At 40.1% G+C, this 21,175-nt stretch overlaps 1 protein-coding gene across 1 annotated transcript in view; it reads right to left on the bottom strand.

Annotated features, from left to right (window-relative positions):
• Positions 1 to 1,519: 1,519 nt before the first annotated feature.
• The window catches only part of LOC311236663 (calcium-binding protein 7-like), a gene marked incomplete at both ends in the record, with an annotated part of 170,249 nt that continues 150,593 nt past the window's right edge, over positions 1,520 to 21,175 (bottom strand). Inside the window, 2 exons of the mRNA XM_084324373.1 lie at positions 1,520 to 1,644; positions 11,316 to 11,463. Coding sequence (XP_084180499.1) covers positions 1,520 to 1,644; positions 11,316 to 11,463 — 273 coding nt within the window. The remainder of the gene's footprint in view (positions 1,645 to 11,315; positions 11,464 to 21,175) is intronic.

Below are 21,175 nucleotides of genomic sequence, written 5' to 3'. Positions count from 1 at the left end.
GTGCTTCCTCTTAACTTCTCCCACCCAGGTATTTTCCAAGTCGGTCTCTGTCTTCTGCTTTTCTGCGTTGGTGAGTAATAGGCTGTAGAGGGGCTCATTCAGAGGTCATTCAGAGATCAACTCCGGAGCCAATCTCCGTGCCTCTGAAAGGACATGATCAATGGGCTGCTGGGCCTCTCTCTTTCAGGGCATTAGATTAGTCACTTTGTTACTTCGATGTAATTAACGCAGTCCATGCTGTGAACCAGCTGCAAACTTGGGTTGAAAACAAGTTAAGAGTGTGGTTGGAAGGCTTTAGACAACCCAACGTTTAGACAAAGTTTTTTTTGTGTGAAAAAAAGTGAAAGCCAAAGTGTGTGTTGAAGTCTACGTAAAATGTGCAAGGAAACCCGAATATAGGTATTTTAAAGTTAATCATCTGACATCTTATTCTGTCTTTGTTTTTTTTAGTTTTTATATATATATATTTGGGTGCCTACTATTTCCTGCATGCATCTACTGTAAATGGCAGGTTGCTAATGTCAGATAGTACCTACTACAGATAATTTCAGATAGTACCTACTACAGATAATTTCAATACAGAGAGACAGCATGGACACAAGTAAAGTACAGTCATTACAGTCTTATCTTACTATCTCGTTTCTCAGAAAACGAGTTTAATGTTGCTATTCTAGTGTATCACATTATGGGAATTTGAATTATTGGGTTATTCTATACATACATATCAGCCCTTAAATCATCAACTTTATTTTGTTCATTCTTTCTTATATATTATATATATATATATTATATCATGAAAGATCCACATATGTGTACATTTTGTGGTGTATGATGTAAAACATGACCAGTGATGTAGCTTCTAAGACTAGTTGTAAGACCAACAACTGTAACTTGTCTCTGTTTGTTGTGGTCTTGGTCTGGTCTTGGTCTGGTCTTGGTCTGGTCTTGGTCTGGTCTTGGTCTGGTCTCGTTCTGGTCTCTATCTGGTCTCGTTCTGGTCTCGTTCTGGTCTAGAATTTCACATATTTCCACTGCCTTCTTTTCCTCCTTTTATTGATTGCTTTTTCAATGTTTGTATGATCATCAATAATCCCATCACGGTTTATCCTCTGTCAACAGTTTGTGGTCTTGATTCTGTTTTAACTAGGTCAAGTCTATGGTCTCAGCTAGGACAAGTCTTGGAATTGATTCGGCCTCTGCTAGGACAAGTCTTGGAATTGACTCGGTCTCGACTAGGTCAAGTGTTGGTTGACTCTGTCTTGGTCTGGACTATTGTGGTCTTGACTACAACACTGGTCTTGACTACAACACTGGTCTTTTCACACATTCCTCCACTTCAGGGAGAGGGGATCATAGTGTCTGGTCACTGTGATGAATCAGTGGGATTTCAACACATCCAAAATGTTTGTTTTTAAACACATACCAAACAAACATATGTGTCGTGGTTCAGTTTTGCTTTTCAATGTCCGTTGTTATATCCACTTTGTCGCTGGAGGTGGAAATGTATAGAGAGCGTTGTTCACTTCATACCTCTGCGTAGCATCTGATTAGCTGCAATGAGCATTACGCTGATGATGAATGCAATGGCGAAGGCACAAATCAGACTTTTCCGCACACATGTGTGTTTCACGTGTGGTGGGCTTGCTGTGGAGAGATTTAGAGAGAAGAAAACACATGTAAACATAACTAAATAGTGTGTGTTTTCAGATGCAGATGCATACAGTATACTGTATGACCCTTTAGGCGTCCTACTAATCACCCCAAAGTACCAGAAAATACCCTAAAGTACCCCAAAATACCCCAAAGTATACCCCAAAATACCCCAACGTACCCCAAAATACCCCAAAGTATACCCCAAAATACCATAAAATACCACAAAGTACCCCAAAATACCCCAAAGTACCCCAAAATACCCCAAAGTATACCCCAAAATACCCCAAAGTACCCCAAAATACCCCAAAGTAAACCCCAAAATACCCCAAAGTACCCTAAAATACCCCAAAATACCCCAAAGTATACCCCAAAATACCCCAAAGTACCCCAAAATACCCCAAAGTATACCCCAAAATACCCCAAAGTACCCTAAAATACCCCAAAATACCCCAAAGTACCCCAAAGTACCCCAAAATACCCTAAAATACCCCAAAGTATACCCCAAAGTACCAGAAAATACCAGAAAATACCCCAAAATACCGCAAAGTACCCTAAAATACCCACAAATACCCCAAAACACCCCAAAGTATACCCCAAAATACCCCAAAGTACCATAAAATACCCCAAAATACCCCAAAATGCCCCAAAGTACCCCAAAATACCCCAGAATACCATAAAATACCCCAAAGTATACCCCAAAGTACCAGAAAATACCCCAAAGTACCCCAAAATACCCCAAAATACCCTAAAATACCCCAAAGTATACCCCAAAGTACCAGAAAATACCAGAAAATACCCCAAAATACCCCAATATACCCTAAAATACCCCAAAGTATACCCCAAAGTACCAGAAAATACCCCAAAGTACCCCAAAATACCCCAAAGTACCCTAAAATACCCCAAAATACCCCAAAGTACCCCAAAATACCCCAAAGTATACCCCAAAGTACCAGAAAATACCAGAAAATACCCCAAAATACCCCAAAGTACCCTAAAATACCCCAAAATACCCCCAAATACCCCAAAGTATACCCCAAAATACCCCAAAGTACCCTAAAATACCCCAAAGTATACCCCAAAGTACCAGAAAATACCCCAAAGTGCCCCAAAATACCCTAAAATACCCCAAAGTATACCCCAAAGTACCAGAAAATACCAGAAAATACCCCAAAATACCCCAAAGTTTACCCCAAAGTACCAGAAAATACCCCAAAGTACCCCAAAATACCCCAAAGTATACCCCAAAATACCCCAAAGTACCCTAAAATACCCCAAAATACCCCAAAGTACCCCAAAATACACCAAAATACCCTAAAATACCCCAAAGTATACCCCAAAGTACCAGAAAATACCCCAAAGTACCCCAAAATACCCCAAAATACCCTAAAATACACCAAAGTATACCCCAAAGTACCAGAAAATACCCCAAAGTATACCCTAAAGTACCAGAAAATACCCCAAAGTATACCCCAAAGTACCAGAAAATACCAGAAAATACCCCAAAATACCCCAAAGTATACCCCAAAGTACCAGAAAATACCCCAAAGTACCCCAAAATACCCCAAAGTATACCCCAAAATACCCCAAAGTACCCTAAAATACCCCAAAAATACCCCAAATTACCCCAAAATACCCTAAAATACCCCAAAGTATACACCAAAGTACCAGAAAATACCCCAAAGTACCCCAAAATACCCCAAAATACCCTAAAATACACCAAAGTATACCCCAAAGTACCAGAAAATACCAGAAAATACCCGAAAGTATACCCTAAAGTACCAGAAAATACCCCAAAGTACCCCAAAATACCCCAAAGTACCATAAAATACCCCAAAATACCCCAACGTACCCCAAAGTATACCCCAAAATACCAGAAAATACCCCAAAGTACCCCAAAATACCCCAAAGTACCCCAAAATACCCCAAAATACCCCAAAGTACCCCAAAATACCCCAAAGTATACCCCAAAATACCCCAAAGTACCCCAAAGTATACCCCAAAATACCCCACAGTACCCCAAAATACCCCAAAGTACCCCCAACATATCCCAAAATACCCCAAAGTGCCTGGAAATATACCACAAAGTACCACAAAATACCTAAAATGAAAAACTAAAATGTGCAAATTTTGTGTAATAGTGTAATAGTGTGTAATAGTGTAATAGTGTAATAGTGTGTAATACTGTAATACTGTTATAGTGTGTAATAGTGTAATAGTGTAATAGTGTGTAATAGTGTAATAGTGTGTAATAGTGTAATAGTGTAATAGTGTGTAGAAATAATAATAATAATAATAATAATAATAATAATAATAATAATAATAATAATAATAATAATAATAATAATAATAATAATAATAATAATAATAATAATAATAATAATAATAATAACTTTATTTGTATAGCACTTTTCATACAGAGGTTGCAGTTCAAAGTGCTAATAGTGTGTAATAGTGTAATAGTGTAATAGTGTGTAATAGTGTGTAATAGTGTGTAATAGTGTAATAGTGTGCTAGCGTAATAGTGTAATAGTGTAATAGTGTGCTAGTGTGCTAGTGTGTAATAGTGTAATAGTGTAATAGTGTGTAATAGTGTAATAGTGTGCTAGTGTAATAGTGTAATAGTGTGTAATAGTGTGTAATAGTGTGTAATAGTGTAATAGTGTGCTAGTGTGTAATAGTGTAATAGTGTGTAATAGTGTGTAATAGTGTAATAGTGTGTAATAGTGTAATAGTGTAATAGTGTGTAATAGTGTAATAGTGTAATAGTGTGTAATAGTGTAATAGTGTGCTAGTGTAATAGTGTAATAGTGTAATAGTGTGTAATAGTGTGCTAGTGTAATAGTGTAATAGTGTGCTAGTGTGTAATAGTGTAATAGTGTGTAATAGTGTAATAGTGTGTAATAGTGTGTAATAGTGTAATAGTGTGCTAGTGTAATAGTGTGTAATAGTGTAATAGTGTGTAATAGTGTAATAGTGTGTAATAGTGTAATAGTGTGTAATAGTGTAATAGTGTGCTAGTGTAATAGTGTAATAGTGTGTAATAGTGTAATAGTGTAATAGTGTGCTAGTGTGTAATATTGTAATAGTGTAATTGTGTGTAATAGTGTACTAGTGTAATAGTGTTTAATAGTGTAATAGTGTGTAATAGTGTAATTGTGTGCTAGTGTAATAGTGTAATAGTGTGTAATAGTGTGTAATAGTGTAATAGTGTAATAGTGTGTAATAGTGTAATCGTGTAATAGTGTGTAATAGTGTAATAGTGTAATAGTGTGTAATAGTGTAATAGTGTGTAATAGTGTAATAGTGTGTAATAGTGTAATAGTGTGCTAGTGTAATAGTGTGTAATAGTGTGCTAGTGTAATAGTGTAATGGTGTGTAATAGTGTAATAGTGTGTAATAGTGTAATAGTGTGTAATAGTGTAATAGTGTAATTTTGTGTAATAGTGTGTAATAGTGTAATAGTGTAATAGTGTGTAATAGTGTAATAGTGTGTAATAGTGTAATAGTGTAATATTGTGTAATAGTGTAACACCAAAATACCCTAAAATACCCCAAAGTATACCCCAAAGTACCAGAAAATACCAGAAAATACCCCAAAATACCGCAAAGTACCCTAAAATACCCACAAATACCCCAAAACACCCCAAAGTATACCCCAAAATACCACAAAGTACCATAAAATACCCCAAAATACCCCAAAATGCCCCAAAGTACCCCAAAATACCCCAGAATACCATAAAATACCCCAAAGTATACCCCAAAGTACCAGAAAATACCCCAAAGTACCCCAAAATACCCCAAAATACCCTAAAATACCCCAAAGTATACCCCAAAGTACCAGAAAATACCAGAAAATACCCCAAAATACCCCAAAATACCCTAAAATACCCCAAAGTATACCCCAAAGTACCAGAAAATACCCCAAAGTACCCCAAAATACCCCAAAGTACCCTAAAATACCCCAAAATACCCCAAAGTACCCCAAAATACCCCAAAGTATACCCCAAAGTACCAGAAAATACCAGAAAATACCCCAAAATACCCCAAAGTACCCTAAAATACCCCAAAATACCCCCAAATACCCCAAAGTATACCCCAAAATACCCCAAAGTACCCTAAAATACCCCAAAGTATACCCCAAAGTACCAGAGAATACCCCAAAGTACCCCAAAATACCCTAAAATACCCCAAAGTATACCCCAAAGTACCAGAAAATACCAGAAAATACCCCAAAATACCCCAAAGTTTACCCCAAAGTACCAGAAAATACCCCAAAGTACCCCAAAATACCCCAAAGTATACCCCAAAATACCCCAAAGTACCCTAAAATACCCCAAAATACCCCAAAGTACCCCAAAATACACCAAAATACCCTAAAATACCCCAAAGTATACCCCAAAGTACCAGAAAATACCCCAAAGTACCCCAAAATACCCCAAAATACCCTAAAATACACCAAAGTATACCCCAAAGTACCAGAAAATACCCCAAAGTATACCCTAAAGTACCAGAAAATACCCCAAAGTATACCCCAAAGTACCAGAAAATACCAGAAAATACCCCAAAATACCCCAAAGTATACCCCAAAGTACCAGAAAATACCCCAAAGTACCCCAAAATACCCCAAAGTATACCCCAAAATACCCCAAAGTACCCTAAAATACCCCAAAATACCCCAAATTACCCCAAAATACCCTAAAATACCCCAAAGTATACACCAAAGTACCAGAAAATACCCCAAAGTACCCCAAAATACCCCAAAATACCCTAAAATACACCAAAGTATACCCCAAAGTACCAGAAAATACCCGAAAGTATACCCTAAAGTACCAGAAAATACCCCAAAGTACCCCAAAATACCCCAAAGTACCATAAAATACCCCAAAATACCCCAACGTACCCCAAAGTATACCCCAAAATACCAGAAAATACCCCAAAGTACCCCAAAATACCCCAAAGTACCCCAAAATACCCCAAAATACCCCAAAGTACCCCAAAATACCCCAAAGTATACCCCAAAATACCCCAAAGTACCCCAAAGTATACCCCAAAATACCCCACAGTACCCCAAAATACCCCAAAGTACCCCCAACATATCCCAAAATACCCCAAAGTGCCTGGAAATATACCACAAAGTACCACAAAATACCTAAAATGAAAAACTAAAATGTGCAAATTTTGTGTAATAGTGTAATAGTGTGTAATAGTGTAATAGTGTAATAGTGTAATAGTGTGTAATACTGTAATACTGTAATACTGTTATAGTGTGTAATAGTGTAATAGTGTGTAATAGTGTAATAGTGTGTAATAGTGTAATAGTGTGTAGAAATAATAATAATAATAATAATAATAATAATAATAATAATAATAATAATAATAATAATAATAATAATAATAATAATAATAATAATAATAATAATAATAATAATAATAATAATAATAACTTTATTTGTATAGCACTTTTCATACAGAGGTTGCAGTTCAAAGTGCTAATAGTGTGTAATAGTGTAATAGTGTAATAGTGTGTAATAGTGTAATAGTGTGTAATAGTGTGTAATAGTGTAATAGTGTGCTAGCGTAATAGTGTAATAGTGTAATAGTGTGCTAGTGTGCTAGTGTGTAATAGTGTAATAGTGTAATAGTGTGTAATAGTGTAATAGTGTGCTAGTGTAATAGTGTAATAGTGTGTAATAGTGTGTAATAGTGTGTAATAGTGTAATAGTGTGCTAGTGTGTAATAGTGTAATAGTGTGTAATAGTGTGTAATAGTGTAATAGTGTGTAATAGTGTAATAGTGTAATAGTGTGTAATAGTGTAATAGTGTAATAGTGTGTAATAGTGTAATAGTGTGCTAGTGTAATAGTGTAATAGTGTAATAGTGTGTAATAGTGTGCTAGTGTAATAGTGTAATAGTGTGCTAGTGTGTAATAGTGTAATAGTGTGTAAAAGTGTAATAGTGTGTAATAGTGTGTAATAGTGTAATAGTGTGCTAGTGTAATAGTGTGTAATAGTGTAATAGTGTGTAATAGTGTAATAGTGTGTAATAGTGTAATAGTGTGTAATAGTGTAATAGTGTGCTAGTGTAATAGTGTAATAGTGTGTAATAGTGTAATAGTGTAATAGTGTGCTAGTGTGTAATATTGTAATAGTGTAATTGTGTGTAATAGTGTACTAGTGTAATAGTGTTTAATAGTGTAATAGTGTGTAATAGTGTAATTGTGTGCTAGTGTAATAGTGTAATAGTGTGTAATAGTGTGTAATAGTGTAATAGTGTAATAGTGTGTAATAGTGTAATCGTGTAATAGTGTGTAATAGTGTAATAGTGTAATAGTGTGTAATAGTGTAATAGTGTGTAATAGTGTAATAGTGTGTAATAGTGTAATAGTGTGCTAGTGTAATAGTGTGTAATAGTGTGCTAGTGTAATAGTGTAATGGTGTGTAATAGTGTAATAGTGTGTAATAGTGTAATAGTGTGTAATAGTGTAATAGTGTAATTTTGTGTAATAGTGTGTAATAGTGTAATAGTGTAATAGTGTGTAATAGTGTAATAGTGTGTAATAGTGTAATAGTGTAATATTGTGTAATAGTGTAACACTATTACAGACTATTACACACTATTACACTATTACACACTATTACACTATTACACACTATTACACTATTACACACTATTACACTATTACACTAGCACGCTATTACACTATTACACTAGCACACTATTACACTATTACACACTATTACACACTATTACACTATTACACACTATTACACTATTACACACTATTACACTATTACACTATTACACACTAGCACACTATTACACTATTACACACTATTACACTATTACACACTATTACACTATTACACTATTACACTAGCACACTATTACACTATTACACACTATTACACTATTACACACTAGCACACTATTACACTATTACACTAGCACACTATTACACTATTACACACTATTACACACTATTACACTAGCACACTATTACACTATTAAATACTATTACACTATTAAACACTATTACACTATTACACACTATTACACTATTACACTCTATCACACTATTACACTATTACACTATTACACACTATTACATTATTACACACTATTACACACAATTTCACTATTACACTATTACACACTATTACACTATTACACACTATTACACTATTACACACTATTACACTATTACACTATTACACACTATAACACTATTACACTAGCACACTATTACACTATTACACACTATTACACTATTACACACTAGCACACTATTACACTATTACACTATTACACTAGCAAACTATTACACTATTACACACTATTACACACTATTACACTATTACACTAGCACACTATTACACTATTACACACTATTACACTATTACACTATTACACTATTACACACTATTACACTATTACACTATTTCACACTATTACACTATTACACACTATCACACTATTACACTATTACACTATTACACACTATTACACTATTACACTATTACACACTATTACACACAATTACACTATTACACTATTACACACTATTACACACTATTACACTATTACACACTATTACACGATTACACACTATTACACACTATTACACTATTACACTAGCACACTAGGACACTATTACACACTATTACACTATTACACTATTACACACTAGCACACTATTACACTATTACACTAGCACACTATTACACTATTACACACTATTACACACTATTACACTATTACACTAGCACACTATTACACTATTACACACTATTACACTATTACACTATTACACACTATTACACTATTACACACTATTACACTATTACACACTATTACACTATTACACTATTACACACTATTACAGTATTACACTATTACACACTATTATACTATTACACTATTACACTATTACACAAAATGTGCACATTTTAGTTTTTCATTTGAGGTATTTTGTGGTACTTTGTGGTATATTTCCAGGCACTTTGGGGTATTTTGGGATATGTTGGGGTACTTTGGGGTATTTTGGGGTACTTTGGGGTATTTTGGGATATACTTTGGCGTATTTTGGGGTACTTTGGGGTATTTTGGCGTATACTTTGGGGTACTTTGGGGTATTTTGGGGTGTTTAGGGTACTTTGGGGTATTTTCTGGTACTTTGGGGTATACGTTGGGGTATTTCAGAGTATTTTGGGGTATTTTGGGGTATTTTCTGGTACTTTGGGGTATACTTTGGGGTATTTTAGGGTATTTTGGGGTATTTTGGGGTATTTTCTCGTACTTTGGGGTATACTTTGGGGTATTTTAGGGTACTTTGGGGTATTTTAGGGTACTTTGGGGTATTTTGGGGTATTTTCTGGTATTTTCTGGTACTTTGGGGTATACTTTGAGGTATCTTAGGGTATTTTGGGGTATTTTGGGGTATTTTCTGGTACTTTGGGGTATTTTGGGGTATACTTTGGGGTATTTCGGGGTACTTTGGGGTATTTTAGGGTACTTTGGGGTATTTTGGGGTATTTTCTGGTATTTTCTGGTACTTTGGGGTATACTTTGAGGTATCTTAGGGTATTTTGGGGTATTTTGGGGTACTTTGGGGTATTTTAGGGTACTTTGGGATATTTTGGGGTATTTTCTGGTACTTTGGGGTATTTCGGGGTATACTTTGGGGTATTTTGGGGTACTTTGGGGTATTTTGGGGTATACTTTGGGGTATTTTGGGGTACTTTGGGGTATTTTGGGGTATACTTTGAGGTATTTTGGGGTACTTTGGGGTATTTTGGGGTATACTTTGGGGTATTTTGGGGTACTTTGGGGGTATTTTGGGGTACTTTGGGGTATTTTCTGGTATTTTGGGGTATAATTTGGGGTACTCTGGGGTATTTTAGGGTACTTTGGGGTATTTTGGGGTATACTTTGGGGTATTTTGGGGTATTTTGGGGTATTTTGGGGTACTTTAGGGTATTTTCTGGTACTTTGGGGTGATTAGTAGGACCCCTCTTTAGAAATCTTTTGACCAGCCAACATACTAGCAGTCCTGTACTCATTCCAAATAATTTGAAGTGTAAACTTGACCTGAAAGTACACAACCTCTACTGTCTTTAACTATGAAAGTACACAATCTCTACTGACTTTATGCAATATGGGGCAATTTACTCCTTGGATTAAACCCAAAGTTACATGTCTTGGTGTGTTATCATAGACTCAGATCTAAGTCACATATCAATGAGGTGACAACACGGTTCTTGCACCTTAGAAACATAGCTAAAGTATGACCATTTATAAATCAAAAGGATGAATAATGATGAAAGTACACAAGCTCTACTGTCTAACTATAAATTTTCACAAATCTACTGTCCTCAATTATGAATCTACACAACCTATACTGTCTTTAACTATGAATGTACACAACATCTACTGTCCTCAATTATGAATGTACACAATCTCTACTGTCTTTAACTATGAATGTACACAACCTCTACTGTATTTAACTACAGTATGAGACTGTAAATTATTCAGTATAATTTGTGTGTCAGCATGATGGCGGGTAGAATTTCTTTAAAAAGACACAAATGCTATGGTTCTCCCTATGAAGGGGCTCCATCTCAGTAAGGAGTTAACAACATTTTAATCAGATTTTGAAGACCTACTGTCAATATCCACTTGGCACTCAGGGCTGTTGAGGTGGCTCTCCTCAGTCATGATGATGTTCTCAATGTCTTTCATACTGAGGTGGTCACAGAAGGTCTCATACAGAAGCCTCTTCAGCTCGTCCACCGTCAGCTTCTGCATGTCACACTGACAGAGCAGACAACGCACAGACACACACACACACGCACGCACGCACGCACGCACGCACGCACGCACGCACGCACGCACGCACGCACGCACGCACGCACGCACGCACGCACACACACACACACACACACACACACACACACACACACACACACACACACACACACACACACACACACACACACACACACACACACACACATACACACACACACACACACACACACACACACACACACACACAGGAATACTTGTGTTCAGATAAACAGGATGTTCAGATACACAAGATGTTCAGGTATACAGTACGATAAATTTATTTTAACCCTTAGTTAACCAGGCAAGTTGAGAACAGAGTTTTGCTTACAACAAGAGCAAAACAGACAACACACACACACACACACACACACACACACACACACACACACACACACACACACACACACACACACACACACACACACACACACACACACACACACACACACACACACACACACACACACACACACACACACACACACACACACACACACACACACACGTCACACACACACACACACACACATGTAACGTTCGGGGTTCTGTCTTAGGAACCCAACTGTCATTCTGGAGTTATTTCCCCTGGTGGTTGGTATCTGCACTCACTGGTCACGCCCCATTCCTGATGTGTCACTCCCTGTTCTGTCACCACTGGTCGCTGTCACTTTGCTGTCAATTACCCTGTCACTAATTGACGCATTGGAATGTTGGTGTTTGACTATATATTCACTTGTTGTCCTCTCTATCCCTGTCGAGGCTTCAGACCGTGTTTTGTGTGGAAGGAGGTGGAGATGCTGCTGACCTTCTCGCTCTTGATTATTCTCATGTATCTACCTTGCTCTCAAGTTGACGCCCGGCGTCTTTCTCTGGATTCCTTGTGCTCTGTGTTCTTACATTAAAGAGGCACCACCAGGGGCGGATTTAGGATTGTAGGAGATCCGGGGCTTAGCCCAGATAGGTGCCCCCCCCTTTTTTTTTTTTTTTTTTTGTATTTTTTTTTTTAAATTTTAAAAATAAAAAAAAAAATTGGGCAAGCAAGGGGTGGTTTGTAGGGTGTCAGGCACGACCCCCTCCACGGCAGATTTCTTTTGAATTTAATGAACCTGTACGTGCAATTTCCTGCAATATAGAGCCTTCAATCTTGACCAATAAAGCTGCTCTTTTCACTATAAAACTCAGTTAACCATAACGTAGTTATGGTTAGATTTATATATTGGGGGGGGATATATCATATTTTTCATATTGTTAGATCCTGATCAAACTGGCCAGTATCACGTCTTCGTCTGTTTGGCCCTCCATCCAATTCCTCTGCGTTGTGTCATTTTAATGGTCCTGACGTCTCTATACTGGCTGATAAGATCCTTATCTCTCCCTGTTAGTACAATCCGCAAACCATAATAATTCTCCACCTCCGTAAGAATCCGACACTTCGACAACGTGAAATACCTTACAAGGAAAAGCGTGGTTTTATTTGATAAACAGAAACCTCAGCTCAGATGTTAACAGATTGTATTGTCCTTGAAGATTCTAATGATCTTTCGGTGTGTTCGTCTATCGTCCTTTTGTTATTCAGTCCAATAGTGTTCAGGCCTGGTCTTTAGCCTAACCCTCCTCGCGTTAGCCGAAGCTAATGATGATGTGGCATTCTCCCCCCCCCCCCCCTCCTCTCTGTGATGAGAGGAGAGAGTGTCTTCTGTGTGATCTCAGTCCTACTCGCTCTTGGTCAGATTCTAGTCTGCCCTACACCCGGAAACACCGTTCGACTTATAGATCTTCACCGTAGCAACGATAGCCCCGCCTTCTGGTCGTCATGTGCCGCACTGTCATGACAACTGCGTTTAACCTTTACCCACATTTCACGTTTCATTAAGATGAACCTCTCTCCCTCCTGCTCTGGGCCTACAGTACACTCGCTATCAGTGTTCTTACAAGGAATGTCAACAAACATTCGGCTGGCTGCTAAACATTCTGCTGGCTACTGTCTCTGAACCGCTTCTTCTATCACCGTCTTCCATGCACATTTCGAGCCCACCGTTTGAGCTGTGGTCACCTCCCCCCAATCTATACATCACATACATTGAAAAAGCACCCCAAATCCTTCAATATGATCAAAAAGTGGTGGAGCAAGAGCATACCTTTGCTCCCCCAAGTTCAATAGTGGGAGAGCAGAGATGCTCCGAATGCTCTTATGGCCAGGCGTCTATGATTCACTGATACAAAGTAAAATAGTGCAGTGCAATAAAATAGTTAGTAAAATAGAATAAAATAATGCAATAGTGCATTTCAATAAAATAGTTATCATCGTATTTTTTCGGGAGGCCGGTAAGGAGTGCATTACAGTAGTCGAGTTGGCTTGAGATAAAGGCATGGATCTGGTTTTCAGCGTCCTTTTGATTTATAAATGGCCGTACTTTAGCTATGTTTCTAAGGTGGAAGAATTAAGTTTTTGTCAACTTGTTGATTGTGATTTAAAGCTTAGGTCTGAGTCTACCATAACACCAAGACTTAACTCACTCAAATACAGTTAGCAGCTGGATAGACCACAGATGGAAATTAGCTTCTGCTAAATCTGGTGCAAACATATTTTCATGTAACAATAATGAATTGTCAAAAAATAAATAAAAACATTTTATTTTTATTTTTTTTAATAGATTCTGGGCTTTTCAGAAAACATTCAGGGCTTGAGCCCAAGTAGCCACCCCCTAGCCCCGCCCCTGGGCACCACTAAGAAAGAGCAATCATTCTCCGACTCGTATTATTTCCTCCTCTACTGGACTCACAATTGCTTACCTGCACTGCAACCGTAACACACACACACACACACACACACACACACACACACACACACACACACACACACACACACACACACACACACACACACACACGCACGCACACACACACACACACACACACACACACACACACACACACACACACACACACACACACACACACACACACTCACTCACTTTCACCAGTAGCTTTTGTGGTCGCTGTATGGAGAATGAAGACTTTCTTTTGTTAGACTCTCTAGTAGGGTTGGGTGATTAATCAAGTTTCAATTTCAATTTTTGCTTCCCACAATCATGAAAAAAAGATAATTGATTATTGTGACACATGCCATGTTGCTCTCATTTTCTTGTAAATGCAGCGCACCCTTCCTTCAAGGCGTGTGTTCTGTCCCAAACAGTAGTTTCAGCTTGTGTTGAAACGGCACGTTTCTCCAGTTATTTTTTTAAAGTCTTTGGTAACTTGTAGTAGATGACCGAAAGGCAGCCTTTTGTTTACACTCCTTACACTCCACCGAAACGGCGGTTACCAAAGTCACAAATGACTTACTGCTCTCTCGACTCAAACCTAACTTCTGTGCTCTTATTGCTTGATCTCAGTGCAGCCTTTGACACTATCGATCATTCGATTCTTCTAGGTCGTCTTGAGAATCATGTTGGCATTCAGGGTCACGCACTTGCTTGGTTTAAATCTTATTTAACTGATAGAACACACTGCATGGTCTATAATGATTTAACATCTGAGACCCTCCCAGTGCAATGCGGTGTCCCACAAGGCTCTGTTCTGGGCCCCTTGCTATTTTCGATTTACATGCTACCCCTCGGCAATATCATACGCAAATGTGGCATAAAGTTTCATTTTTACGCTGATGACACCCAATTATATATACCTATTAAGCCAAATGACTCCTCCCAATTACAAAATCTTGAGGCTTGCCTGCTTGCCGTCAAAAAGTGGATGTCGCAAAACGTTCTACTCCTTAATGCAGATAAAACTGAGATGTTGATTGTTGGTCCCCCAAACCACAGAGGCCTGTTTGAGGACATCTCCCTCAACTTTGATACTTGTCATGTATCCCAGAGCTCCACCATAAAAAACCTCTGAGTCATTTTTTATTCCTTCCTCTCATTTAATGCACATATACAAAATTTCACCAAAATTGCCTTCTTCCATCTTCGTAATATCGCAAATATTCGCCCCATTTTAACTCTGGCTGATGCTGAAACCCTAATTCATGCTTTTGTCTTATCATGTCTAGACTACACTGTAATGCACTTTTTTCAGGCCTACCTAATTCAAGCATCAAAAATCTTCAACTGGTGCAAAATGCGGCTGCACGGATACTAACTAAAACTAGAAAATTTGATTACATCACACCAGTTTTGTCTGCCCTACACTGGCTTCCTATTCAAGCCCGATCTGACTTTAAAGTGCTACTCCTCACCTACAAAATTTTAAATGGGCTCGCACCGCTCTATCTATCTGATCTCATCTCTCGATACTCGCCCGCTCGTGCTCTGCGCTCACAAAATGCGGGGCTTCTATCGATTCCTAGGGTTAAAAAGAAATCCGCCGGCCTTTGTGTACCGCGCTCCCTACCTGTGGAACAAATTACCTGCCGTCGTCAGGGGCGCCTGCTCTGTCGAAGCTTTTAAATCCCTGCTTAAGACCCATCTTTTCTCTCTCTCCTTCAACCTACCCTGATCTCACCTGGTCGGGGACTGACCCTTAGATTAATCTGTCTAGTTTAGTTAGGATGTCTATTTGCTCCCATGTCTGCTTTTCTGCAGACATGGGAGAACCTTTTTAACCCCTGTCTCTGTCTCAACCGGTCCCATGGAACAGCTTCATACTGCCTTCTGTCTGGCCTGCAGTGCTGAACCTTCTGAGCGGCTTCTCCTGCCCCCCGGGGCATACGGCCCTGAGCTATTGTCTTGTATCTCATCCTGTATCCATACGCTTGCAGTAGTTCTATCTATTACTCAATTTCACAATTTTCTTATATACTATGATTCCACTGTCAGCATGTATGCATATGCTCAATACATGTATTTATTGCTCCATCTCCGCCCACTACAAACATGGGAACTCTCTAACCCCTGTCCCAACCCCCCCCCCCCCCCCTGTCTCTGAGTCGTTGTCTCGTAGTGCTGACCAAGGTGGTGGATGTCTCAGGGTCTTGCCCAAGATTGCAGTGACTGTTCTACGTGCACCACGAGGCCATGGATCAGCTTCTTACCGTCTTCTGTCCGTGGTCTGTCAACATGGTTCAGACGTTCATTGCTGGGTTAAGTACTTCTATTCTATTCACATAATATGCTTACTACATATATCTATTCTATTCACATATATGCTTACCACTGGAAACATCACTGCCTGGTATGGAAACAGCAAGGCACAGGACAAGAAGGCCCTACAGAGAGTGGTGCGCTCAGCTGAGCATACTATGGGTATTGCACTACCACCCCTGCAGGTCTTATATAACAAGAGGTGTAAATCCAGAGCCTGCAGAATAATGAAAGACCCTCACCACCCCAACAACAGCCTGTTCAAGCTGCTGCGGTCAGGCAAACGCCTGCGAACACCAGCAACTAGGACAGAGAGACTCCGGCTCAGCTTCTTCCCCCAGGCCATCAGAGTCTTGAACACTGAACTCTCCACACACAAGCACACATGAGCACACATATAACACACACACTGTATACGCTCACACACTAACAGTCACTTTAGCATGAACCATGAACACACACACACACATGCTGCACACGCTCACACTCAACGGTCACTTTACACAATGAAAAGGCCACTAAAAAAAAAAAAAAAGGAGAACGGGAGTGGTTCTTGTATAGTAAATAGATGGATATAGCAAGTTAGCATAAGGACACATAGTATAAATGTAGATTGTATAGTATAGCATTGTATAGTAGTGTACATAAGACAGAGTGCCTCATCCGTAGCTAACATTGTATTGCACTATCGCAGGACCTTAGCAGAGACCGGGAGGATGCGACCCTATCTGCACGCCCCTTCGCCTCAAATAGATCCGCTATCAGCTCTATCTTTAATCTTTCAAAAATGTTCAGTTGCTATCGCTATCAGCTCTATCTTTAATCTTAATCTTAATCTTTCAAAATGTTCAGTTGCTATCGCTATCAGCTCTATCTTTAATGTTTCAAAATGTTCAGTTGGTATCACATGCACTTATCTGTGTTTCACTACACACATGAGTGCATTGCCTACCAACTGTTCACCTATTTTATTGCAACACTACTATCACCGACATCTAAGAAGGGAGATCCCCCTTGAATGGCCCTTCTAAGGTTTCTCTTCTCCACATTGCCTGTGGTGCATTTTTTCCTATTGCTAGGTTTTAGTGAGTTTTTCCTTACCTTCGCGTGGGGTATGTCTGGGAGTGTTGCATTTATTTATTTTGCATTTATTAAAAAAAATTTGACTTTATGGTGTTCTTGTTTTGTTCTTGAATTATTGTGATGTTTCTTCTTGACTTGTTTAAAGAAGACGTGTCCGGCGCATGGGGACATTAACGTGTGTTGTCGGGCCTTACAAATTAATTTGATTTGATTTGATTTGGTTGAGAATAATGGTAAAACTAATTCAGTCATCATTATATTATGTTCTCAAATCAATGAGTAATCATGTTTGATAATCATGATTTCAATATCAATCAAAATAATCATGATCATGATTTTTGCCATAATCAAGCAGCGTTACTCTCCAGTCACTTCCATGTGTTTCACAAACCAAGTCTGAAAACATACTTCTAAAAAAAATGCGGTGTGGGTGAATTGGGATGAAGGGCGTTTGTTTTTACTGTAGGCTCCTCCCGTTTTGCCAGTACTGTGGTACGACTGATAGCGTGTGGTTTAGGAAGAGGGTGTTTTACACAAATCCAGCGCTCCCTTTCTTGGCTGTGACCTAGCCACGTAAGTTTCAGAAGCAGCGCGGATGTAAACAAAGATGGCGTCAGTAGTGTGGGAATTTTTTAAAGTTTCAGAGGAAAAAGGTTTGCTTGCTATTTGTACCAAATGCAATGCAGAAGTTCCACGAGGAGGGAAAAGGGCAACAACTGACTGACTGCAATAATTGCACCAAACCCTCCCAGAATTACCCCCTAACAGGGGTGCAGTCGTAATATGGGCGGAGGCCAAACGGTATCCTATTATTATGCAAAGTCTAGGCACTTATCACCTAGACTTTGCATAATAATAGGATGCGCGCACTTCGGAGCCCAAACGCTGTTTGACCGCGGTTGCCCAGCACTGCACCACTGCCCCCTAACATCCCAGAATTACCACCAAACCCTCTCAGAATGACCTCCATAACATCTCAGAATTACCACCAAACCCTCCCAAAATTACCCCCATAAGATGACGGAATTACCCCCAAACCACCATACTGAATTTCCACAAGAGGATCAATAAAGGAATATCTTATCTTATGTTTAAGTTTATTTATTTATTTTTTTTACCCAAGGACAGTGCACATTAATCTTCAGTTTCCACATCAATGTAAATGTGCCAGAATTAGCTAATGAGCTAGTTTTCATCTGTAGTCCCTGCCTACCATGCATGTCTTTATGGTGTTGGAGGAAACCAGAGTACCTGGAGGAAACCCACGTGAACACAGGGAGTACATGCAAACTCCACACAGAAAGGCCCCCTGCTGGGGTTCAAACCCAGGACCTTCTTGTTGTGAGGCAGCAGTGCTAACCACTGTGCCACCGTGCCGCCCAATCTTATTATCGTATCTTATCTTATCTCATCTCATCTTATCTTATCCTATACTGCTCCAACACATGACAGAATTACCCTCAAACCATCATACTACTCCAACACATGACAGAATTACCACCATAATACTCAAACACAGACAAAGTCTCAAGCTCGTTTCTGTAGTAACGCGAGAAGTGAAGCGTTGGTCTGTGGAATCGGGGAACGCGTTGCAAGCGGCAAGTGCACAGACTGGGACGTGTTCCGCGAGAACACAGACAATATAAATTACTACACTGAAACAGTGCTGGACTTTGTTGGTACTCTGGTAGAAGAAACAATCCCCTCTACCACAATTAGACTTTTCCCAAACCAAAAGCCCTGGGTAGACAAATCCGCCCGTGAGGCTCTGAAAGCATGCACCTCAGCTTATAACGCCGGGCTTGTGACAGGCAACATGAACGAGCACAAGGCGGCGAGATACAATGTAAGGAGGACAGTAGCAGAGGCAAAACGGCACTACAGGGATAAGGTTGAATTTCAGTTTGAACAGGCTGATTCCAGTGGTATGTGGCAGGGCCTCAGAACGATGACAGATTACAAAGGCACCTTCCTCAAGCTGAACAATGATATCTCCTTGGCCAATGAGCTCAATACCTTCTATGCGAGGTTTGAGGCTGTGAATAACAACACCAGCCTACAGACCACTGCAATAGAGGGGGGAGCCACTGCAGATGGAGACTCAGTGTTCAGGATAACAGAACATAGGGCCGGCTAAGTGGCGCAGTGGGCAAGGCGCTCGCCACTAACGCAGGATATGCTGGGTTCGAGCCCAGCTCTCGCCGTTGCTTCCGGTTTGGCTGGTCGTTCATACTAATGCAATTGGCAGTATTAGGGGGTGGGAAAGCCGGTGGGTGGGGATTGGACGTTGTGGGTAGCGACCCCTACAGGTTGGTTGGGAGACGCCTGCACAGCAGAGACAGGAAGTGGCAAGGGTAGTGTGAGCCTCCCATGTGTTACACCTCGCGAATGAGAGTCCGCGCTGGCAGGCGAAAAGATGTGACAGGCTGCCTCCTCGTGTGCCGGAGGGAACACATGATGCAAGGCTTCTATCCTCTCTACAACTGACCAGTGGGGGGCATAGTCGAGCAACGTTCAAGACAGGGGAGGGGATAATTGGATACACGAAATTGGGATGGGAGGAAAAATAGAAAATAAGGAGAAAAAGTGGATAAAAAATAAGTGAATATCAGGAAGGCAGCAGGACCGGACAGTATCCACGGCCGCATCCTAAAAGTCTGTGCCGACCAATTGGCCCCGGTATTCACTGACATATTCAACCTGTCCTTATAACAGGCTGTCATCCTCACCTGTCTGAAGAAGTCCACCATTATCCCTGTACCCAAAAAATCCACGCCCACTTGCCTCAACGACTATCGCCCTGTAGCTCTCACCTCCATAGCCAGAGACCTGGGCTTGAACTACGACATCTGCCAGTGGGTCTTGGACTTCCTGACGGGAAGACCCCAGGTGGTGAGAGCAGGCAACTGCACCTCCTCATCCATCACCCTCAACACAGGGGCCCCCCAGGGCTGTGTTCTGAGTCCCCTCCTCTACTCGCTGTACACACATGACTGTGTGACACAGTGGAACAACAACACAATCATCAAATTTGCTGACGACACAGTAGTGGTGGGCCTGATCTCTGCAAACGACGAGAGGGCCTACTTGGAAGAGGTAGAGGATCTGGGACGGTGGTGTCAGGAGAACTGCCTCTCCCTGAACGTCAGCAAAACAAAATAAATGATTGTGGACTTTAGGAGGTCGGGGCCAGGGACTACAGCCCCCTGAGCATCGACAGGGCACCGGTTGAGAGAGCGTACAGTTTTAAGTACCTCGGAGTCCACATATCCGAGGACTTGACATGGACCACACACATTGACAGTGTAGTTAAGAAGGCACGGCAATGCATCTACTTCCTTATGTAGCAGGGTGGATTATCCCTGCTTTGTGGGAACGGTTGCTGGCAGTCACGAGGTAGCTGGACACAGTAGAACTCTGTCTGACTGCACCCTCGTCTTTGGGCCTGGGGCGTCGACTGGAGGCTGGTAGTGTGAGTGGATGGGGCCCGGGATTTACCAACCTGGTCT

This window comes from Notolepis coatsorum, assembly GCF_963971535.1.
Source record: "Notolepis coatsorum genome assembly, chromosome: 11".
Taxonomy (NCBI): domain Eukaryota; kingdom Metazoa; phylum Chordata; class Actinopteri; order Aulopiformes; family Paralepididae; genus Notolepis; species Notolepis coatsorum.
Note: the sequence above shows the minus strand (reverse complement) of the source record. Positions and strands in the feature narration are given on the sequence as shown.